Source organism: Nyctereutes procyonoides, unplaced genomic scaffold, assembly GCF_905146905.1.
Source record: "Nyctereutes procyonoides isolate TBG_1078 unplaced genomic scaffold, NYPRO_anot_genome, whole genome shotgun sequence".
NCBI classification, from domain to species: domain Eukaryota; kingdom Metazoa; phylum Chordata; class Mammalia; order Carnivora; family Canidae; genus Nyctereutes; species Nyctereutes procyonoides.
This window is the reverse complement of record NW_026575125.1, coordinates 15,486,349-15,510,843: the sequence shown is the minus strand read 5'-3', so window position 1 is coordinate 15,510,843 and position 24,495 is coordinate 15,486,349. Positions and strand designations below refer to the sequence as shown.

At 43.4% G+C, this 24,495-nt stretch overlaps 1 protein-coding gene across 1 annotated transcript in view; it reads left to right on the top strand.

Moving 5' to 3' along the window:
- The window catches only part of MAP3K15 (mitogen-activated protein kinase kinase kinase 15), a 115,089-nt gene that overhangs the window by 12,217 nt on the left and 78,377 nt on the right, over window positions 1-24,495 (top strand). The window contains exons 2-3 of the mRNA XM_055337563.1: window positions 9,579-9,718; window positions 12,255-12,278. Coding sequence (XP_055193538.1) covers window positions 9,579-9,718; window positions 12,255-12,278 — 164 coding nt within the window. The remainder of the gene's footprint in view (window positions 1-9,578; window positions 9,719-12,254; window positions 12,279-24,495) is intronic.

Sequence of the window (24,495 nt, the reverse complement as noted above, 5' to 3'; positions counted from 1 at the left end):
CTCTCCCTCTCCTCTCCCTCTCCTCTGCCTCTCCTCTGCCTCTCCTCTGCCTCTCCTCTGCCTCTCCTCTGCCTCTCCTCTCCCTCTCCTCTCCCTCTCCTCTCCCTCTCCTCTGCCTCTCCTCTGCCTCTCCTCTGCCTCTCCTCTGCCTCCCCTCTGCCTCTCCTCTGCCTCTCCTCTCCCTCTCCTCTCCCTCTCCCCTCCCCTCCCAAGTCCTGCTTGTTCCCATGAACGGCCTTATGAACCTGTGGTCTTCTCACCCGTGTCCACAGCTCATCCGTGGCGCTGCACGGGACCGGACTGCGCCCCTTTCACTCGGCTGCGTGAAGTTCTGGATGTACTGCAGGGTGGTATCTCCCTGGGCATTGGGGTGGTTTCTGGTTTTGGCTTCGGGGAATAACGCAGCAACTTTTGCTGTGGACATCTGCTTCCATCTCTCTTGCCTGTGTGCCTAGGGGTGGGATTTCTGGGTCCTATGGTAACTCTCGATTTAACCTTCTTTTAAAAAAGAAAGTTGTGGGATCCCTGGGTGGCTCAGCGGTTTAGCGCCGCCTTCAGCCCAGGGTGTGGTCCTGGAGACCTGGGATCGAGTCCCACATCGGGCTCCTGCTTCTCCCTCTGCCTGTGTCTCTGCCTGCCTCTCTCTCTCTCTCTCTCTCTCTCTCTCTCTCTCTCTCTCTCTGTCTCTCATGAATAAATAACATCTTTTTTTAAAAAAGATATACAAACAGCCAACATACACATGAAAAGACAGTTCTTTGTCGTTGGGGAAATGCAAATCCAAACCACCGTGAGCTACCACTTGAAACCCACCAGGACAGCTACAATAAACAGACACCAACCAGTGTCGGGGAGGCAGAGACACAGGCAGAGGGAGAAGCAGGCCCCATGCCAGGAGCCTGACACGGGACTTGATCCTGGGACTCCAGGATCGTGCCCTGGGCCAAAGGCAGGCGCTTAACTGCTGAGCCACCCAGGGATCAGTATCTCAGTTTTAACTTGTATTTGCCTTATTCTATGTGTAGTTGGACATACTTCCCCCCCCTTTTTTTTCCTGAGCGCTGTTTGTTCATGATCCTTCCCTGCACTTTTTACCTATTGGTTTATGGGCTTTTGGAAGAGAGTCTTAATTTCTAGGTTTTTCTAAACTCTTTGTGTTCTGTTCAAATTAGATCATTTCTACTGACCTGTCTTTAGTTTCACTGACCCCTCTCTCACGTCCATTCTTTTTGTGAGCCCATCTGGTGAGTTTTCTATTTTGGTTATTAATCATTCCTAAGATTTCCATTTGGCTCTTCAGTTTATTCATTGGTACTTTCTATTTTTTTCCATTCTTTTCAGAAGTATCTTCCTTTACTTCTTGGAGAACTTTTTTTTTTTTAAGATTTTATTTATTCATGAGAGACCGAGGCAGACACACAGGTAGAGGGAGAAGCAGGCTTCTCGCAGGGAGCCTGGTGTGGGACTTGATCCTGGGCCCCAGGATCACGTCTTGAGTCAAAGGCAGACACTCGACCACTGAGCCACCCAGGCGTCCCTTCTTGGAGAACTTTTATAATAATTGCTTTAAAGTCATTGTCAGTGATTCTGATTTCTGTGACCTCTTGTTATCAGATTCCATTGGTTGTCTTTCCCATGTGAGTTTGAATCGTTCCTGCTTTTTTGAATTCAAAGTAATTTTGGATTGTACCCTGGATCTTTTGAAATCCTATAAATGAGATCCCAGGCCTCACATATATCCTATGGAGCCTGTTGGTATTTTTGCCCTAACGGGTGGTCGGCCTGGTTGATTTAGCCTGCCAAGCTCGGGTTTAGTTGTGGTAGCCTTTCAAAGCCTTTTCAGTGCTGCTTGGCTTTGTACTTGGTGATTTACTGGGACTCCCCTTTTCAGTGCTGGGGCCAAACACCGGGAGATTTAGTCAAGCCACTCTGCCTCACACTTTGCACAAGTGCCCATGTTTGAGGCCAGGAATTTGGAGGGGAAAAAAGCAATGGGGATTCGCTGCCCCCCCACCCCCTTGGGACCACAGCTCCTCAGGTTAGAGCAGAGGCCCTGGTGACTGTAGGCCCTGCTGCCTCTGCCAGCCTTAGCTGGTATGGCCGTGGGGGTCACAGGGGTCCTGGGGTGCAAGGGAAAAGAGAAGAGTAGAGAACTGTCTTCACTCTCTCTGCGCATTTGGAGGCCCCTTTGCTGCTTTCTGAGCCAGAACTAGGGAGCCTCTCCTGGTGCTCTCTGCATTGACACCCAGCACCTATTTGGAGGGTTTCGGGCTGCCTTTAGTCCTGGCAGGGGGGAGACTGAGGGGGAAGTAGGGAACTTGCTTTGGGTTTGGCGGTACATTGGAATCAGGTCTTCTCTAATCTGCTTGCTTCCTTTCTAGATTATTAAACAGCTATTCGATCCTTTCTGCCAAGTTTTTATAGATGCATTCGGGGAGAGACAGGCTAGGATGTCTACTTCATCTGACTAAGAGCCAGAACTTAAACTCGTACCATTACATTTTGACATGTCCTGTCGTGAAGCATAACCAGAATATAATATCTTTATGTCTTACTGATCAACTCACCATAAGTAAAAATACCCTCAAGGCTAGCTGCATTGTATCAGGCCAGTTCTGTCCAGATGAGATGCTCTGTGTGACTGTTAAAAGTTGGGAGCAGAGGAAGTGGAATACAAGAAACACAAAGCAATGGAAATGGTTGATATCATAAAGGTTCTTGATGGGCCTCCAACTTAGCCCTCCAGTTATTTTGGTTGTGAGCTGAGAGCCAAGACCATTCTGCTGTCTAGAATGACCCTTGGATTGTCATTGGATCTCATAAGGCTGACGTTCTAAGACTTGGTCGGATTCAGTAAAATGTATTTTCTTTCCTGAGAATGAGAATCCTGCATTCAAAATACTCAACCTTGCTAGGTACTTTTCATAAAGTCTGTGGCTAGTGAGGCATGCTCGATGGAAACCAGGAACTCTGGACATTGATTCTCAAAGAGCCACCTAGGAAAAAAGGATTTTGGTACATGGTGTGGGGGGGGGGGGAGATGAGATGGAATAAGAACAAAGAAAAAATGGCCCTGTATCCAGCAGTGGATCCTCGCTGCCATCACCAGATGAACTCTGTGTCCCTGCACAGGCTGTGGGGCTGACCCTCTCCGGAAGCTGGGAGCACAGAATGGGTGACATCAGTGGCCCGGCAGGAGTCCTGGCACCTAGAGTTGATCTTGAAGGAACAGTTGATTTTATTAAGGTAAAGGGGGGTAGGGTGTTATTTTTGCAGTGGATGTGAAAGCCATGGGTCTTCTTGTGTTGACCAGAGGTCATTTTTTTAATAATTTTTTTAAAATTTTTATTTATTTATGATAGTCACAGAGAGAGAGAGAGAGAGAGAGAGGCAGGCAGGCAGAGACACAGGCAGAGGGAGAAGCAGGCTCCATGCACCGGGAGCCCGACGTGGGACTCGATCCCGGGTCTCCAGGATCGCGCCCTGGGCCAAAGGCAGGCGCCAAACCGCTGCGCCACCCAGGGATCCCGACCAGAGGTCATTTTTAATGAGCCAATCAGAGAACAAATTAAGGAAGGCAGTGCCATTTCCTGCAGTTTTGTCACTCTGACAGAAAAGCTCAGCAGTACCGCCTTCACGGTGGGATGCTGTGTGGTGCCAGTACATCAAGCTCTACTCCTCTCTGAAATTGCACACGTCTTGAAGGTGATGTGTGACACAGACCTTTTAGAAGAGAAAGTCATTATCTGCTGGTCAGAAAAGGGCTTTTGAGAACGATGTCTCAAAATTTGCTGAGGAGAGTTATGTCAAAGCAGATCCCTTTATAAAAGGGTGGAAGGAAGCAGAAGAGAACATTCAGGTGACAAAGGTGGAAGTATTGAGGTGGTAGATGTAAAGGCTACCAGGGAGCCCAGAGTTGGAGCTGTGACGCGTCCCGTCATGCATGGTGGGGTGCTGGTACTGCTAGCGCTTTAAGTGATGAGTGCACCCTAGCGTGCAGGCTTTTTCCCTGTTAGCTCAAGAGCAACATAAACATGCGAGAGCTAAGTGACTTAAGTCCTGATATGTTTTCTATTGCAAATATTTCCTTGTGAGTGCTCTAAAATTAAGCCCAGTGAGTCCATTTACCTCAGAACATCATTTGCTTATATTTAGCATATGTCCTTGGAAAAACTGGTGGTGGACACATCTGAATCACACGTATAAAGGTATACACAGATTTTGGGGTCCTTCTTTAAAACAAAAATGCTGGGAAGCAAAAGACCGGGGGCCAGGTATAGGTTCCCAACATCCCCACTCTCCTGCACCCCTGTCTTCCCCATTGCAACGTGATACTTGAAGCAACTGGCACCCGGCCCATGACGATGGTGTATTTGGTTGACTTCCTGACACCGAATTGGTAGGTTGTCTCCTCCTTATGTGTTTGGAAAACTGGATTTAAAGTAGAAGTAGCCTCCTGTCTAGTAAATCTGGGCTCTGTGGTTTTTTTTTTTTTTTTTTTTAGGATTTTTTACTATTAGAGCACATGTGCACAAGGAAGGGTAGAGGGAGAGGAAGAAGCAGACTCCCCACTGAGCAGGGAACCCAATGTGGGATTCGATCCCAGGACTCTGGGATCATGACCTGAGCCAAAGGCAGATGCTTAACCCTCTGAGCCACCCAGAAGCCCTGGGCTCTGTTGTTTTTGGGGAGCTTTTGGATGACTCATGTTGCCCTAAGTTCAATCAGAGTTTTGAAATGTCTCCGGCAGTAAAGCTACTCTAAAATCTAGTTCATTTAGGGATCCCTGGGTGGCGCAGCGGTTTGGCGCCTGCCTTTGGCCCAGGGCGTGATCCTGGAGACCCCGGATCGAATCCCACGTCGGGCTCCCGGTGCATGGAGCCTGCTTCTCCCTCTGCCTATGTCTCTGCCTCTCTCTCTCTCTCTGTGACTATCATAAATAAATAAAAAATTAAAAAAAAAAATAAAATAAAATCTAGTTCATTTAGATATAACCAATCTTACTTATCTTCATTATTTCAGATTACCTGGAATATATTTAAAGGCTGGCATGAGCCAGTACAATCGCAGAATTATTATATGGTAAATCATTTACCATAATATCATTTTGTTGATAAATGCTTTGCTTTGGAAATCAGACCCTTTTAAGCCACACTAGGAAATTAGAGTTTTACTTACTACTTATAAAAACATTTCACAAAAAGAATATTCAAGATAGTGTTCAGAAGTTTTTCATGAACTAAAATCCTATATATCATCTTTATTTCATACTATCATTGTAATTGATTCTTAAATTGTTTGAAGGGCACTTTGTTTTTAAATTCACACACTTAACTGCTAAGAGTAGATTTTAAGGGGAGCCTTGGCTTGTTGGAGTTCCTGACATAGTATCCCTTTTGAAGGGTTGTTAAAGCAAGATGGATAGGGTGCATAAGTGTCTCCATCAAGAAGGATGGTTTATTGTATGCAGACTTCCCCCAAAGCTGACCTGTGTCATTAGAAACTGAAAGGTAATGGTTGCTCCATAGCACAGGCTGTATTTGCAAATGAAAAATCAGCATTTTACCTCTTTTTATCTGTGATCTGTTTGCCTAAGGTTTAGCTTGATAAATCAACGATTTTACGCCTTGTGGCTGTGTTTGAGAAAGTGAGTCAGGATAGTGGGAAACCTCATGTGGACACTTGGGAGCTGTGATTCTGTTTGTGCCCTGGCTGCGTGACCGTGACACGGGTGAATCTTTGTGCTTCATTTCCCCATCTGTGAAGTAAAGCCAATACCTTCCCTGCTGGTCTCCCAGGGTGGTTCTGAAACCCAACCTAGATGTTTGTGGAACTACTTTGTAAATGTCAAAGCAGATGACCATTGTGGTGATTGAAGCCTTATGATCTCTAGGGCGGGGGTAGGGAACAAACCTAGATGCCTCATATATAATGAAAATTCCAATGTGGCGTTTAGTCATTTAATATTTATAAATCTGCTAAAGTAATATCCTAGGAGTTGTAAAAATGAGCTAGTTGAATATTATTGTTTTATGAATCCTCAGCGTAATCTCAGTCTTAGTGGCCTGAGTGACAAACACCAGGTAAAAATGTCAACTTTGGGTGTGAGACCATTTTTCTATTGAACACGGATTACTTCAAATTTGGAGTAGCAGTGTCCATCTGCTGTGCGTGGAGTAGGGACTGAAAAGTCTGTGTCCCAGCCCTTGGTGGAGCCATGGAGGGGCCCTTGAGCGGAGGAGTGAGGCTAGAGGACAGGAGCCCTGACACAGAAGGGAGAAGGCAGAGGAAAGAAGGCGCTCGCGTCTCCTCAGCGACAAGCCACCCCCCATACACAAGTTGCAGGTTTCCAGTGAAAATGGCCCACATCAGTTGGGGGCTGCTGTCCTTCGTCCCTGGCCTCTGCCTGTTCCTGTCACTGTCCTTTGTCTTCAAGGAGCTTGAAGAAAGCAAGAAAGCCGTGGCTCGCTTGCCTCAGTTAACTAATTACAGCTGTCTCCGTGGCCTTGGAATTAGCGTCTGTGCTGCCACCTAATAGCACAACTCTCAAACCCATGCTTTCTCACGTAAGTAGGTGCAGTCCAGGGAACCGTCCTATAAGCAGACTGATTCATTCAGCTGCGGTGTGATTTTTGACTCCGAGCAAATGTTTGCAGGGAACTGTTACCTGTTGGAGATAAATGAACCAGCCTGGGTTGTAAAGTGTTTCTTCAGCATATACGTTTGTCCTTTCTTGAGCAACAACCTCAAGAGGGGTGAATTTGGGCAGGACAGGCTCCTGTTTAAAACCTGTCAGGGGACAGCCCGGGTGGCTCGGCGGTTTAGCGTCACCTTCAACCCGGGGTGTGATCCTGGGGACCCGGGATCGAGTCCCGCGTCAGGCTCCCTGCATGGAGTCTGCTTCATCTTAAATCTTAAAAAAAAAAATCTTAACATAATCATGACAGGTTTTTTTTTTTTTTTCAGAACTGTTAGGTGAGACATTGATACTACAGTAATTTTCTTTTTAAGATTTTATTTATTAATGAGGGACACACAGAGAGACAGACGGACAGACAGGCAGAGGGAGAAGCAGGCTCCATGCAGGGAGCCTGATGCAGGACTCAATCCCGGGTCCCCCAGATCACACCCTGGGCTGAAGGGGCACTAAACCGCTGAGCCGCCGGGGCTGCCCTACAGTAATTTTCTTAAAGATTTTATTTACTTATTTTAGAGAGTATGTGGGGTGGTGGAAGAGGAGCAGGATGGGGGCGGTGTGCAGAGAATCCCAAGCAGACTCCCCGCTGAGCCTGGAGCCTAATGCTGGCTTGATCCATGACCCTGAGGTCATGAGCTGAGCTGAAATCAAGAGTCAGAGACACAAGCCACCCAGGTGCCCACTATAGTGTTGTTGTTGTTGTTGTTGTTTTTTCCATTTGCATTCTCCTTTTTGAGCAATACATACTGAAGTATTTGGGAATGAAATGATGTCTGGGGTCTGCTTAAAATAGTATGGTAAGGGGGTGGTTTGGGTGCCAGTAGAAGTGAAACAAGCCTGGCTGTGAGTTGTTAGTTGTTGAGGGAAGTGAAGGGGCTATGGGGGCTTCATTATACTATTCTACTTTTATGTATATTTGTATTTTTCCATGATCAAAAGAAAAACAAAAAACCACCCTACCATAGGTTTCCCATTGCCTCAAGATCAAGGCAGCTCTCTTAACATGGCCTTCAGACCCCTTCACCACCTGGCACCTAAGATCCCTTCCAGGCTCATCTCCTGAAATTATTTGCAGTTCCCCTAACACATGCCATCTTATGTCTGGCCCTTTGCCCTTGTGGTCTTCTCTTCCTGCAACACTTTCCTTCCCTTTCCATCACCTCACCCTCACACCGATTTGCCTGACTTTTCTGGGCCCCCAGATCCCAGACAGCATTCCTTTTTGCAGGCCTTCCCTGAATGACCTTTGCGACACTGTGGGTTGAGTACCCTTCTTGTTCTCATTTCTGTCCCTTGAACTCAGCACGATGCCTGGCATATAGCAGACGATCTGTAAGTTAGAAAATAAAAGGCCCACCTAGGTCTTGTTGGCGCTTGGCCTCAGGACTCTCAATGCTTCCTGCACAGAGCCAGTGATGCCTGGTGCTGATGTGGCTACTGCCTACCTTCTTGTGTCTTCTCGCTCCATTCACCTTGCCTCTGTTCTGTGTCTTTGGGATTTTCAGTGACTTTCCTATGAGTCACAGCACTGCAAGAGTAAGTTCAGATGTTCTTTCCAAAATCTCTGCATGTGGTAGGGAAGGTCCAATCAAACTTGGAGTTTTATACTTTCAAAAACGACAAGTTTTGAGCTGGTGTGCAGTACTGCTCGGCACATTTAAATACTCTCCTTGTTGATGTGATACGTTGCCTCCTCCATTTGGAGTAAGTCTCCATAGGACACACCTCCAGGGGCATTTGAGCTACATTTTCTTTTTTTTAAATTTTTATTTATTTATGATAGTCACAGAGAGAGAAAGAGAGAGAGGCAGAGACATAGGCAGAGGGAGAAGCAGGCTCCATGCACTGGGAGCCCGATGTGGGATTCGATCCCGGGTCTCCAGGATCGCGCCCTGGGCCAAAGGCAGGTGCCAAACCGCTGCGCCACCCAGGGATCCCTGAGCTACATTTTCAAGTTAATGATGGACATGTGAGCCAGAAGGAATGTTCATTACAGCAGTTAGAAATAGGAAAAAGGAAAAAAAGCACATATTTAGATAGGATGGATAAAGAAATTTCCATCCAGGCCTCAGTCCTCATATAATGGAATGCTATGTTGAACTAGAGGTAGACATGCAAATTGGTGGTATTACACCAGTAGCAAGTCCAAGAATACATATGGTGTGATACTATATATAAGGTTCAAAACCATGCAAAACTAAACAATATCCTGTTTAGGGATTCATACATTATAATATGCATATACGTAATAAGTATATACATGTGTATATAACATGACTTCATATCTAATATATAATCTTGTGCATGTATGTAAGATACATGTGCGTATATATACACATGTGTGGATATATATTTATATATATATACATTTAGACATGTAGGGAACTGATAAATACAGAGATCAGGACAGAGGCATCCTCTGAGCAGGAGGGAGGAGATGTGACTGGGAGGAGGCACATGAGACTCTGACAGTACGGATGATGTTCTGGGTCTTGGGCTGCATGGCAGGAGCATTGTTTGACATTTCATTGGGCTTTATAATTTGTGCATAAGGTGAACATACTCCTTTAGAGATCACATATTTCCTAATAAAGATAACAGCAAAACTAACTCCAACAATTTTTAAGTGAGGCCACGTTCCCAGCACTTTGAGGAGGGAAGAGGTTTCTCTCGTTGCTTCTCTTCCACTGCTCATGGGGTGCTTCTAATCCAATTATTCATCACTTTCTGCTTTATCTTAAAGGCTGGTAAAAAAATAAAAGGCTTGTGGTAGAAACACCAATTGCAGGAGTTCCCCATTGGTGATCAGCGGGAAATAGATTCAGTAGACCAATCACCTCTCTTTCTCTCCCACACCGTGTCCTGTCCTTGCTGATCTCAGATGTTGCCGTGGTGGACATGAGTGAGATCTCCAAACAGCCTTCCCTCTTTTACCATCTGGGGGTCCGCGAAAGCTTTGACATGGCCAACAATGTGATCCTGTACCATGACACCGATGCGGACACTGCTCTTTCATTGAAGGTAAAGGGGATCATTTGTCTCCTGGTGAACACTTGGCTTTGGGAAAGCGGTATTATGCATTCAAAGAAAATGTACATGTAGCATGGGAGGTTGGAGATAAACAAAAAAGATTCACTTGTGCAATTCCTTCCTTCCTACTACAGCTTCTCGCTCACACAGATGACTTCCTGACCACTGTATGAGCATATGCTCTACAGAGAGGTGCTTGTAGGCAACTTCACCATTTCCGGGCTCATTAGGGAAGTGAAGGCAAAAACTGTTAGCTTCCATTGGAGCAAACACGCCACTCTGAACCTTTCAGTGGGCAGTTTGATCCAAACCTACACATTGAAAGTTTCTCAACTTGAATGATAAGATGACGACACAGAACCATCACCAGAGTGGGCAGAAAGTTCTAGCATAGGCATCCTCCATATTTAATCCGTTATTCCTCCAACACCATTCAAAACAGAGCAAAACTGAAAACTTGTATATTTATGCACAACGCTGTATTGAGGTTTTTACACCTGTATTCTTGCAAGTTTGATACAGATGTTTTTTTGAATAATAGTACTCCTAAGGAAAAAAAACCAACTCATATTTGGAACATAGGTGGGGAGATGGTAGTGGAGTAGAAGGCAGTGGAGTGGAGGTGTTGAATCACCATACTGTACACCTGAGACTAATACAACACTGTAAGTTAACTGGAATTAAGATGAAAACGTAAAAAACTGCTCATGTTCGTAAAATGTGAATGTCTAAGGTGAGTTGCCATGAAACTCAGGGAATATTAGTATTGTCAGATGTCTTACTATTGGTCAGAAAAATCCTGGTCTGCATTAAATCATTTCAGGAGTGAAAGCTTAGTTTGTTTACAACAGTGTTACTCAACCTTGACTGCACTTTAGAATTACTTGGACAGCTTGTAAGTATCCCAATACCCAGGTCATACCCCAGACCAATTACATCACAGTCTCTGAGGGATTTTTTTTAACCTCCCAAAAGTACAGCCACGGGTGAGAACTAGTGGCGTCAAATTCACGTTCATGGACACCAGTTCTAAATGTCCAGCTCCCTTTGTGTTAAAATCACTAGTGTATGTAAATAGCACAGTTTGGTGATGGCAAAGTTGAACATTTTTGTGTTTCTTCAGATTTAATATTAACCAGATTTTTCTGGGTTCTGTAATAATCGGGGGTTATTTCCTGGTAGAAATCCAACCTGCTTCAGATGTGTAACCTCTATGTGTTCTGTATCACATACACTTGACATAGATGTGTACTCTGTAATTAGAGCACAGTATTGGGTTTTAAGAAGTCATTTATAGGACATTGAAAGAAGAAACTGGTTTATTATTGTACTTTACATTGTATAATAGTTTCCCAGAAGGCTATAAACCAATCTAAATTATTACTTTAGACCTTTAGATGCTGATTTTTTTTTCTTTTACTGATTTGCGCTAAGGCAGTTGTGCTTGAAAAATATTTAGAACTAAAAAATATGAAAGGATAGATTATTAAGCCATATTTTGATGAGAAACACAAAATTAAAGTATTTTTTCCAATGCAATATATTTTTTCCCCTCAACAATGCCTTAGTGGTCTCCTCTGGAAAGTCCCATGACCTGGATAAGTTTTACTTTTTAATAATATGGAAAAATATTTCCTAAAGGGGAAATGTGACGCCAGAAGAAGGAAGCTGCACTTGTCCTCAGAAAGCCAAGATCTCAGAACGTCTAACTGTATAAACCCTATTTTACAGCTGTTTTTTTTAAAGATTATTTATTGATTGATTGAGAGAGGGAGGGGGAGGGAGGGAGGGAGAGGCAGGCTCCATGCAGGAAGCCTGACGTGGGACTCAATCCCGGGTCTCCAGGATCACACCCCGGGCCACAGGCGGCGCTAAACTGCTGTGCCACCAGGGCTGCCCTACAGCTGTTTAATTACGTTTTCTCTTGTCCGCAAATGTTGGCTTACAGCACATGAATGCCACGGCCAAGGGCTGCATAACCATTATTTGATGTTAACTGGCTAAAATTGTCGTCCTTGGATTTGAAGGTTCCTAGACAGTTCGAGTGAGGTGTGGGAAGTGCCCCCAGCAGTGCCCCTTCTGTAGGAGGGCTGCCTGGGCCGGGTGGCACTGAAGGAGCCAAGACATGGTCGTGGACCTGAGCGTAGTGTGGTACTTCCCAGGCAGTTCTGCGCTGTCCCTGACGTTCTTCACTGGACAGGCAAGGTGCAGAGCCTCAAACTTGAATCTCAGGATGTCTCTGGACAAGAGCATTGCCACTGTTCCGGTAAATCCTTAAAACTGTGTATGTCCCTCAGTCATTCCTAAAGCTAGCCAATCATGATGTGCTTTCCCCAGAATATGAATTCTCTGAGGCTCACCCTATTTGAAGTTGTTCACACAGGGGAAATGGGAGGTTTCAAGTGACTAACTCTTGCCCTAAGGTAGGTGCTGGATGATGGGGGGCAAAGTGCTTGTAGTGCTTCTGGAAGTTAATGGCTTTTTAAAAAAAGCTATATTCATTTTATCATTTTTTTTTTCTTTTCAGGATATGGTAACCCAGAAAAACACAGTAAGTACGATATTTTCAGATTTTTTTTAACCTGGTAAATGCAGAAGAGCTTGCCTGAAAATCCCACAGATAGCAAAGTGATTTCTAATGGTGCCTGTTGGAGTGTTTCTCAGGGGGCCGGCTAGAAAGCCCTGCCCTGCAGGCTGCCTGCTAGCTTAGGCCCTACTCCCACCCAGGGCACAGGGCGGGAGGTCAGGTCAGGCGAATGGCCTTGTTCTTCCATTGCGCACTGGGACTTTGAGCCTGGAACCATCTGGCTGTCTCCCTCTGATCTGGGTTGCTCCCACCAAACGCTAAGATCCTTTTTTGCTGGAGCCATTACCTCCCTCATTTGCCACCAAAGTTTCTCTAACAACAGAGAAACATGAACTTACACCCCCAGGTAATATGGGGGCCTAGCCAAGAGTGGCCTGCCACAAGCCGGAAAGGAGGAGGACAGAATTTTTCCTGCTCTCTCATGTATGTGGTAAAGTCTCCCAATTTGGCTTCTCAGTGCCTGCTAGGACCTAATGATAAAGGCATATTGGTTTGAATCACCTAACGAAATCCCCACTTTAAAGACCTTCAAGGGGTTCCTGGGTGGCTCAGCGGTTGGACACCTGCCTTCGGCCTAGGACATGATCCTGGAGTCCGGGGATCAAGTCCCATGTCAGGCTCCCCGCATGGAGCCTGCTTCTCCCTCTGCCTGTGTCTCTGCCTCTCTCTCTCTCTCTCTCTCTCTCTCTCTCTCTCTCTCTCTCTGTCTCTCATGAGTAAATAAATATTTTAAAATAATAAATAAATAAAGACCTTTAAGTTCACATCCTTGGAAATTGTGCCAGGATTACCCTGTACCTTTGAATGCCCCTTAAAGCACCTATCTTCCTAGACCTATAGCACTGTGGTGCTACTTTTATACTTTTTATAGCACTAGGTCCACTTTTGACCTAGACGAAGGACCTTCTCTTTGTCCCTTTCCTTTGGGCCCTCAGCTCACTTCTAGCCCTTCTAGAAAGGAAGGGCCTCCTACTTCTTTTTCTCTAGCAGTTGGGATTCCCAAAGGGAGGGCAAAAAGACCCAGGAGGTAGAGCTCTCCCAAGGGTTCCCTCTATAGGGAAACAGGAGCTTTGCATGACTTCACCCCTTTCACAGAAGGCCCCAACCCTGTAGCTGTGGGGCCCAGTCTTATCTGGAACCCAGACAGAGCTCCCTTCCTGAGATGGAAGCCTTGACTCTCCTCATGCAAGCCAGAAGATGAAGTTCTAGAAACAAAACAAGTGGTGTAGTTTATGTAATTACCATTGCAGCTTGTATTTAACAAGCTGACCTGTAAAATTAAGGCATCAGAATGAGTATGAGTTATTGGGGAAAAGAAATAGGAAGACCTGGGGCCTAATCTTGTCCCATTTAGGTACTGATACTGTCCACTTATAGGAATCTTTCTTGTTCTAGATCTTGATTTCTTAACTCCCCACCTCCATGGAGATAGTGGGGATCCAGTAAAAGGAGCCTGGGGCTGAGGTTGGAAGGCACAGGTTATAGTTCTAGCATTGTCTCTGGGTAACTTTGGGCAGTCATTCTGCCCCCCTCCTCAGTGTCCTCATCAGTAAAATGAAAAGGTTGAACTCTATCACGTGGTTCATAGATAACTTCCAGCTCTCAGAGACTCGTTTCACACTTGTTGCACAAGTAAAAAGGTGTAACTTGGATTTAACGTAAGGAATGTCTCAAGGTTATTCCTCCAAACAGGAATAACGTTAAGGCAAGGTGCCAAGAAGAAAACTATCTGTCCTGACTGTTAAGTGTTTTGGAGCCTAGAAATATTCTTGTTCACCAAGAGACTTAGTGTCACTCTGTTACCATTCCACTAAATGCCTCCCCTTCTGATACATTCTTCCTCCTTCAAACACCCAGGGATTCCTTCACATTCTTTGTAATTCTAATTCTATATCATGGCACCATTCTCCTTAGGGTGTGTGTGTGTGTGTGTGTGTGTGTGTGTGTGTGTGTGAGAGAGAGAGAGAGAGAGAGAGAGAGAGAGAGAGAGAGAGAGAGATGAACTTATTCTAGAGGATTTGGCAACTAATCTTTCTGCTATATTTGCCATTAGAATTCTGTGTTCAGTGCTGGTTGTCATGCTTGATGGGGTGTAAAAACTTAAAGGATTCAAGAGAAGAAAATAGAGGACCAGAGGTGGCTGGAAGGGTGAAAAACACCTAAGAGGAAAGGTTGAAGGGAAACAAACCTTGAGAGGTATTGTTCATGGTCATTTCAAATGTTTTCCATTTCTGGAAAATAGGGAGACAGTTACTGCTGCTACTCCAGGTGGCAGGGAAATAGGGCAAACTCAAAAAAGGTTGGCATCAGCAGAATGGTCATCTCACAGCTAATGGTGAGTAAACATTGAAAGAGAATGTCACAGTAAGTCAGGTGACTTTTAAGGAGAATTTGTTTGCTTGTCCCCTCAATATGGATTGGGCTAATGCTACTTGGAAGCAAGGGTCTGGATTGTCTAACTCTGGGGGTTTCAGGAAAGACTCTGATGAAATTGCGGGTCTGTAATAATTGGGCAGCTTTAAAAAAAAAAAAAGGAGGTACAACATAGTCCTCGCTAGTGGATTACAGAGTCCCAAGAATGAGGTATATAGATGAAATTCCACACATTGAATGTGCTGCTGAATGCTTAAAGTGATTTTTAAAAAGATTTTATGTATTCATGAGAGAGGGGCAGATACATAGGCAGAGGGAGAAGCAGGCTCCCCACAGGGAGCCTGATATGGGACTCGATCCAGGACCCCAGGATCACGACCGAAGCCAAAGGCAGGCACTTAACCGCTGAGCCACCCAGGCCTCCCACTTAAAGTGATTTATGAAGACATGGAAACCACAATGCTTTTGAGATCTCAGGGAATTGTTTTGTATTTCTAGAATTATACCTATTATGTTGAACTTGGTTTCATTTGGTAGAGGGCTGGTGTATTAGGGCTCTCCAGACAAACTGAACCAGTAGGAGGGACACTTGGGTGGCTCAGTGGTTGGGTGTCTGCCTTTGTAGTCCATTCTTTTTCAGACAGTGCTCATGTTCTCACATTCTAGGGGTTTTTTTTTTTTTAATGCTTTATTTAGGCCGAATTTACATGCCATGAAGTTCACCTTTGTGTACAGAATTCAGTGATTCTTATTTTTTGTTTTTTAAGGATTTTATTTATTTATTTATTCGAGAGAGAGAGGGAGAAGTAGGCTCCACATAGGGAGCCTGACGTGGGACTCGATCCCAGGTCTCCAGGATCATGCCCTGGGCCAAAGGCAGGTGCTAAACCGCTGAGCCACCCAGGAATCCTCAATTCAGTGATTCTTAATAGAGTTGTGCTGCCCTTGCTACAATCCAGTGTGAGAGCATTTTTGTCACCCCCAAAAACACCTGTTTGGAGACCATCCCTGTTGCCACCCCCAGCCCCAAGCAACCACCAATTTGCTTTCTGTCCTGCGGATGTACTTTTCCACGATTTTTCATATAAGTGGAACCATACAATAATGTGGTCTTTCATGTCTCCTTTCTGTCACTTAATATGAGGCTTTTGAGGTTCATCCATGATGTAGCCTGTATCAGTAGCCCTTTTGTATTGCCAGGTAGTTACCCAATTGAATGGGTATATCCCACATTCTGTTTCTCTGAATAGCTACACAAAAAGTTTATCTGGATGAAATGTGCAATACCTGTACGATAGAATACTAGTCAGTGATAAAGTGGATGGGTGGTTGGATTATTCCCACTTTTTGGTTATTATAAATAATGTTGCTATAAACATTCAGGTACAGATCTTTGTGTGGAAATATGTCTTCATACCTCTTGGCTAAAGTATCTAGAAGTGGAAATGCTGAATCATCAGGTAAATAAATGTTTAACTTTCAAAGAAACTACCAAAATAACACCAAAAGTGGCTATAGCATTTTTACATTTCTACCAGCAACGAAGGTCTAGTTTCTTCACATCCTCACCAATACTTGGTATTGTCTGGTTTTTGGTATCCACTCAAGTGAGCATGAAGTGTGGTCTCTTTGTGGTTTTGTGTTTCCCTAGTGACTAAATGATGTTGAGCATCTTCCATGTGCTTATTAGCCATTCAGTCTTTGATGAAATGTTTATTAGAATCTTCTCATTTTTAATTGAGTTTTTTTGTCTTATTATGGACTTGTAAGAGTTCCTTGTATATTCTGGAAGCAAAGCACTTAGCAGAGACTGTTATCAATTACTACTTTTATGGATTGTGCTTTTGATGTTTTATCTAGGAACTCTTAGCCTAACCCAGGGTCACAAAGAATAACTCCTATGTTTTCTTTTTAAAAGTTCATTATCTTAGACACTTGAAATTAATATAACACTATATGTTAATCACACTGGAGTTTACAAAATTAAAAAAAATTTTAGAGAAAACGAGTAGTTAAAAAATAAGTTTTAGAGTTTTGGCTCTTACAGTTGTCTCTCTGATGAATGTTGAGTTAGATTTTGTGACTGATGTGAGCTAGGGGTCTAGCTTCTTTCTTTTGAGTGTAGAGACCAGTCAACCCAGCACCATTTCTTAAAGACTTTTCTTTCCCCAGTGAAATAGCTTGGCACCCTGTCAAAATCATCAGATCATAAATATAAGAGCTTGCTTCTGGACTATAAATTCTGTCGCAATGATCTGTATGTTTATCCTTATTCCGGGGTCATGCTATTTTGATTACCGTAGTTTTATATAGTAATTTTGAAATTAGGAAATATGGTTCTCCCAACTTTGTTCTTTTTCAACTTCATTTTGGCCATCTGGGGCCATTTGCAAATCTCTGTGAGAATTGGCTTTTGCATTGCTATGAAACAGGCCATGGGAATTTTGATAGAGATTGTATTGTGTCTGTATATCCCTTGAGTGATATTGACATTGTAACAAGACTGTCTTCCAACCCAAGAACACAGCAGGTCTTTCTGTTTGTTTAGTTCCTCTTTATTTCAGCATTGTTTTTATAGTTTTCAATGTACAATATTTTCACCTTCTTGGTTAAATTTATTCCTGGATATTTTATTCATCTGAGTGCTCTTGTAAATAAAATCTTTTTCTTAATTCTTTTTTCAAGATAGATTTTTTTAAAAAGTGTGTTTATTTAAAGTAAGCCCTACACCCTGCATGAGGCTTGAACTCATGGCCCTAAGATCAAAAGTCTTATGTTCTACTGACTGAGCCAGCCACCTGCCCCAGGGTAGATTTTGAAAAATATTTTTCATAGGGATCCCTGGGTGGCGCAGCGGTTTGGCGCCTGCCTTTGGCCCAGGGCGCGATCCTGGAGACCCGGGATCGAATCCCACGTCGGGCTCCCGGTGCATGGAGCCTGCTTCTCCCTCTGCCTGTGTCTCTGCCTCTCTCTCTCTCTCTCTCTCTCTCTCTCTCTCTCTCTCTGTGACTATCATAAATAAATAAAAAAATGTTTTTCATAAAAATCTTAAACAGTTAACATGTAGTAGTTCATAATTCAGTTTTTAAAATTAAGTTTTTAATTCCAGTGTAGCTAACATACAGTGTTGTTTTAGATTCAGGTGTGCAATTTAGTGATTCGGCAGTTCCAGGCATTACTCAGGGCTTGTCAGCATTACTCTTCGTGTCCAGCCCCTAATTCCCCCATTCCCTCCCATGTGATTCACCTTTGAATCCAGGTTCCATAAAAATTACTTCTTTTCTGTATTCTTTTCATCTACTTTTCATCCTTACGCTATTTCCGCTTGCTTTACAGATACCAAAGATAGCCATTTTCTGCATTTTATCACTTCAGAAAACCTGTTTATGTGATGAAAGATCAAGGTTGAGCCTTTATGGGAACAGGAGTGAAAACGTAGCCAACCCAGAGACATGACTCTATCTGTTAAACCTTGGAACTTCCTGGTAGTTTGTTATTAGTGTGCATAGTCCATAGGTATTCTTTAACTGTTTTAATTTTCCTTCACAAAAAATAATATCTTTAAAGTTAAGGTATATTGGGCAGGTTGGTTCCCCCCTGGAAGCAGACTCTGAGACTGAGTTGGGTGTGCAAGAGATTTTTTCAGGCATGCCCTTGGGATCAAGGCTGAGGAAGAGGAAGGAAGGAGGCAAGACCATGAAGCTGGGATCAGGCTCAGTGATGGCCTTGGCTAACCCCGTGGGGGGGGGGGCGAGGCTCTGGCACTCAAATGGGCTTGTATCCCAAGATTGAGGAATGTAAGACTGTGAGGCACAGAAATCATTTTTACCTTTGAAACAGTGGGTAATTACCTGGAAGCTATACATAGACTCCCCAGAGAGGAAGCATGGGGACCCACACCTCCCCTGCCGCCCAGGAAAGTTAGTAGAAGATGAGCCATTCCACCCAGTACTTAAAGAAGGAATTATTAAAAGTACACTAGTCCTTATTTTCATTTGTCATGTCCTAAAGCCAGAGTTCACAGTTGGTTTTTTAAAAAGCAAAGTTAAATTTTCAAGCTAGGATCATGTTATTAAAAAGCACCTTATTAAAAAACTAATCTGGTTCTTGAACTCTGGACTAGGTGGTTATTTTTTTTTCCTGGAAAACCAATGAGATTTAAGAGAAACTAATTTTCCCATTGAAATAGTTATCTCTGTAATCCCAGTAAATTAGAAATTCTTTGAGAATCAGACATGGGCAGTATTGGGTGCACTTTCTACCATATTGGAAAGCTTTTACCTGGCTCATGAGCCCATTGAGGACTCAAGTTTTAGGGTAACAGAAGTTCTCTGGGTCTTTTCTCCTTCTCTTTTTCTTTAGGTTTTTTAATTCATGAGACAGAGAAAGCGAGCGCACGGAGGGGTGAGGGAGGGGGGCAAAGACGCAGGCAGAGGGAGAAGCAGGCTCCATGAAGGGAGCCTGATGTGGGTCTCGATCCCGGGACTCCAGGATCATGCCCTGGGCCGAAGGCGGGCACTAAACCATTGAGCCACCCAGGGATCCCCGCTTCCCTTTTTCAATTAGCCGTGGTTGGGATCCATAACTATCAAAGATGTTACAGATTGCTTAGGGACACTTTGGTAAAAAGTGATACTTTTTCCTTTAGATATCCTTTGGGTTTTCTGAGTTCAGATTACATTTTCTACCACTTCTATTAGGAAAGAACCAATTTTGAATAAGAAGCCTACGTCTCCTAGTTGATGGAGAGGCAGAGTTTTATGTTACACATAGAATGTGATTTATGTAAAAATCTGTCCTTTGAATATTTATTTTGTGTAGCTATTTTCTTAGTATTTCTGCCTCATCTTAAATTCTCTTCTCTCTAGTCTTGATTGATGCCTTTTCCTCCCTACGTGCCTGTGGCCTTGTGCTCTCTTGCTAATTGGAGTGTTGTGGAGATGCAAACCATAAAACTTGGACCTCTTCCTCTTGAATATCACAGGAGTGAGGTCACCTTTCATAGGGCCAATGTCAAAACTAAAACAGAAATATCTAATTCTGGGGCACCTGGGTGGCTCAGTGGTTAAGCAGCTGCCTTCAGCTCAGGTTGTGATCCCAGGGTCCCAGAACTGAGTCCCGCATTGGGCTCCCTGCAGGGAGCCTACTTCTCCCTCTGCCTGTCTCTGCCTCTATGTGTATGTCTCTCATGAATAAATAAATAAAATCTTTAAAAAAATATCTAATTCTGCCTGCCAACTTGAGTAAGTCTTTGGTGTCTGCGATGCCCATTTATTTTCTTTAAACTGAGAGACAATGCACATAGCATCAAATTCACCATTCACCCATCTGTTTGTGTTGGGTATTTTGTTGTGTGTATCACAGCTTGCTTTCTTAAAGATCTTTAAGAATAAAGCTGGAATGGCAGTTACCAACAAGAATCCTGAGGAGGAAGGGGAGGGACCTGAGGTTTGTCTGGCTCTGTGGGCCACTTGGTTAACCTTTCTGGGTCTCGGTTTCCTCCTGTATAAAATGAGATGATGAATCAGATGATTACTGAGAGTCATACAAAATCTGAAATAATGCTAGGACTTTATGATAGCCGTTCTGTTGGTCAAACAAAGCAGATGAGCTGTTGCAGTAGCTCAGTTGGTGCTGCATAGCGTGTTTCTAGCAGAGATCACTTCATATACCTTTTAAGTGGCACAGTAGCCTGATCATCTGGTTGAAATTGTTATTCAACTTTGGTACATTTATTCCTATCCTGTCCAAATAAACCTAGAAAAGCAACAATATAGAATGTTGTTTGCATTGATCTTAAAAACCACAACCCCCCCCCAAAAAAAAAACCCTGTACTCCCCTGATGTGCATGTGTGGTGATTTAAAAAATTCTCCTGTAACTGACTAGAAAAAGAATTGTATCTATTAGGCTTAAAACCTTGTAATCCTTTTTTTGGAGCAGCACTTGGCTTGGATTTTCTTTCATAATGAATTGACTTTTTCATGTGTGGTCATGTTAAATAATTTTTGAAAAAAATTACTATCCCATTTTCATTTGCTCTGTCAGTTTTCTTGGGAATGCTTTTCTGTGTTTTTCTGGTTTCCATTTTCACTTGTGTCGTGATTTAAAAAAAAATTCTCTAGGAGTTCGAGCTGAAAGTCTCATTATGAAGTCTGTTGGGATAAGTTTTTTGCACATTATATTTGCTCCAAAGAATTATCAAAATTGTGCTGTTACTGACACCTTTGCCACCTGCTGCTAGCCATCAATAAAAAATAAGAGCAGGTTAATGAGGCCCCTTCACATGTGTTTCTGTCCTGGCCTTCTTGGACACTTGGCCCTCTCACAGAGAGTACCTGCAGAGGAGCTAGCAGAGGGGAAGGTCCTAGGTGTCCTTAGTTAGTGACCATTATTGAAACCCATGGAGGACAGGGAGGTTAAGAACCCAGTGTGCTCTGTTCTTCTGGGCTGTTTTGGAGAATCCAGGCTGTTTGTGGATGGGAATCATGCTGTTACTCATGGAAGTCTTCCTATATGAAGCCCATTGGGAGAAACTCCTTAGAAGGCTGCAGGTAGGGGATCCCTGGGTGGCGCAGCGGTTTGGCGCCTGCCTTTGGCCCAGGGCGCGATCCTGGAGACCCGGGATCGAATCCCACGTCGGGCTCCCGGTGCATGGAGCCTGCTTCTCCCTCTGCCTGTGTCTCTGCCTCTCTCTCTCTCTCACTGTGTGCCTATCATGAATAAAAAAAATTAAAAAAAAAAGAATAAAAAAAAAATAAAATTAAAAAAAAAAAAAGAAGGCTGCAGGTAGGATGTTCTATGTGAAACATCTGTTGGGACTCCAGCGCCTGAGGCTCTTAGATTTTAGAGGGCTTTGGGATGCCTTTGTCAATCTGGAGGAGCCTGTGGATTTCTTCTCAGAGTATCTCTTAAAATGCTTCAGTAAATACAAAGGATTACAAAGGAGACCCATTATACTGCAACATAGATTACAACTTAAAAAATATTTTAATAACTGTGTGCTGCTTTATAATGTCTCAAATAATAAGATCAAACAGCAGGTCAGAAAAGTCATAATTTTAAAGGAATAATGGATATGAAAGTTATTTTGAGATCTCTGCAGGAAATATAATGAGATATGAAAAATTGTATGATTTCTGTTAGTGACTAAGTCCCAGGTCCTGCTAAAACTAAGGCGAGGCATATTACCTACGTTTCTAATTGAAGTCAACATTACGTTTCAGTTAAAGGTAAATGGTGACAAAGATGTAATTTTTTTCTCATTCAAGTTCACAGGCTCCCAAGGATTAATAGACTCCAGGTTCAGAACTCCTGATCCAGTCCAGCACTATTGAACATTGCTAATACTTCATGCCCAGTATGTGCCATGGCCACAGTGAGGCCTCTGTCACCTTCTGAAGTTGACAGTATTATTGTCCCCATTTTAAAGATGAGATCACTGAGATTTGGATAAGTACCTGGTCCAGGGTCATTTATCTGGTGTGAAATGGAGCTGGGATTCAGTTCTTGACTGTCCAAGTTCTCCACCATCTCACTATACTTGAGCAGAGGTGATGCTTCCTATTCCAATGTTAATAAGGTATTTCGTTTTCCCCTAACTTAGCAAATGTTGGAGAGGGGGGAAAACCCATCCCACTACCCAGCTCTGCTGAGAAAATGATGAAACGGGAATGCCTCCGTGCATGATGGATGGGAGTGTAAATTGTTCCATCCTTTGTGACCATAGCACATAGCGACAACCATAACTTTGGTCATTTTGTTCTCGGGAAGCTCCTCTTGGGAAAAGACCACAGTGTCAAATCACAAAGCTGTTGGTCTCCATGTACAGCCAGGAACTTGTCAGAACAAAGTTAAACAACAGGAGAATGGTTACACGATAAATATACCCCACATGGTGTATTAGGCAAGTATTTAATTAAATGCTTGCCTAATTAAAAATTAGGGCATTTGACTGTGGAAGTGCTGAATCTCCCTATATCATATACTTGAAACTAACACTGTACCTGGAATTGAAATAAAAACTTAAATCAGTGACTGGCAGAGGGGAAGAGTTACGGCTCTATATAGAGCTGTAAGAGTTCGAGACTATATAATCAAACTTTTATGAGAGCTTTTTAAAAAGCACTAGTTCTTTAACTTAGTGGTGCTGTAGGACTATCAATTCATGGTGGTGAATCTGTACATGACAGTAGTTCTAGAAATGTCCATTGCTAACTTAGGAACTAGAAACTGGAGGACCGATTCCTCCACTCTCAAACATCACAGGATCCGAGACCAGTGGCTTTTACTCTGCTCTCTGACCTCACTTACTGTATCAGAATCTTCCTTTTGGAGATACTTGAAGAGTGTTTGGAATAAGGGTTTACATATTAATGGGCCTAGCGTACTGGTTCTAATGCCCCTTTATGTAGGAAACTAAGCTGCCTTTGTTGAATGTGTTTTAATAAGCTGAATTCTTGAGATGTTTCCATTTATAAATGTAACAATTACAAATATACAAGCTTGGTTCGCTATTGGACATGTGTTATGCTAATCAATGTTTTTCTTTTTAATTTCTGGTCTCCCCACCAACAAAAGTCTGAATGTGCCCCATCATTTGAAGATGTTTGAGCCTATTATTCTTCTTTGTAAGAACAAAAGAACTGCACTCAAAAGCCTGTGCTTTCATTTGGAAGTTTATGAATTGCTTTTGTAAATGTAGCCATTGGTCCCAATTGCTTTCTGTAAAATTTCTTAAACTTTTATACACTTCATGAGAGATTTTCTCAAAGGGAGTATTTTTACTTTGCCAGGGCTCCAGATTCCTGCTGTCCCCTCGGTCCTGTTCATTCAGCCCGCTCAGTTGTTCTCAGAGGTCACGTATTCCCTCTCTTTCTCTTCATTTTTCTCTAACTGTGGCTGAACATTTGCCCGAAGGATCGGATCCCCTCCTGGCTGCGGGCAGGTCTTCACGAGCCTCTACTGCTCTCGCTCTGCCCACTGGAACCCTAAGCTGGGACAGCACATAGCATAGCTTTGTCTGAGTCTGATTTTTTTCACACCTCGTTATTGAGGATTTGAGTAGGTTGGGGACAGAGTTTACTTTTGTGCTACTGGGGAGGAATGGGTTTGCTGAAGAAAGACTGTAAACACGATTTCTGCAGAAATGTTCCTTTTGGAAATAGTTTTAAGACCTGTAATACTTGTATCCAAATAGGCAGGATTCTTGGACCTTCACTTACCTGCCTGTTGCAGAGCCGCAGGGTCACTTAGTTGTAATGTTGGGAAATATTTTGGTTAGAATTGCTACTCTTGTAGAAGGTTCTATTTTTTTTTAAGATTTTATTTATTCATGAGAGACACAGAGGCAGAGACATAGGCAGAGGAAGAAGCAGGCTCCCTTTGGGGAGCCCAATGCGGAACTTGATCCCAGGACCCGGGATCACGACCTGAGCCAAAGGCAAACGCTCAACCACTGAGCCACCCAGGTGTCCCAAAGTTTCCTTTTTTTTTTAAGTTGAGAGAAGAAAAGAAAGAAGCATAAATTGGGAGAGGTTTTTTTTTTTTTTTACTTTTTCATTGGCCGCTTCTGGTTCTGTTTATTGGTTTCTGTGGATTCCAGTTAAGCATTGGTGCCGTTCCTTGGGCCAGTATCACCTTCTTTCCACCTGCATCTTTTGTACTGTTAGTGTCGAATAAATCCCATTTCTGTAGGTTACAGCCCCCAACATAGGATCACATACATTGTTCTATGCATTTGTCTTTTAAATCGGTTAAGAGAAGAAAGAAGTTGACAGTCCTATCATCTCTTCCTTCACTGGCATATT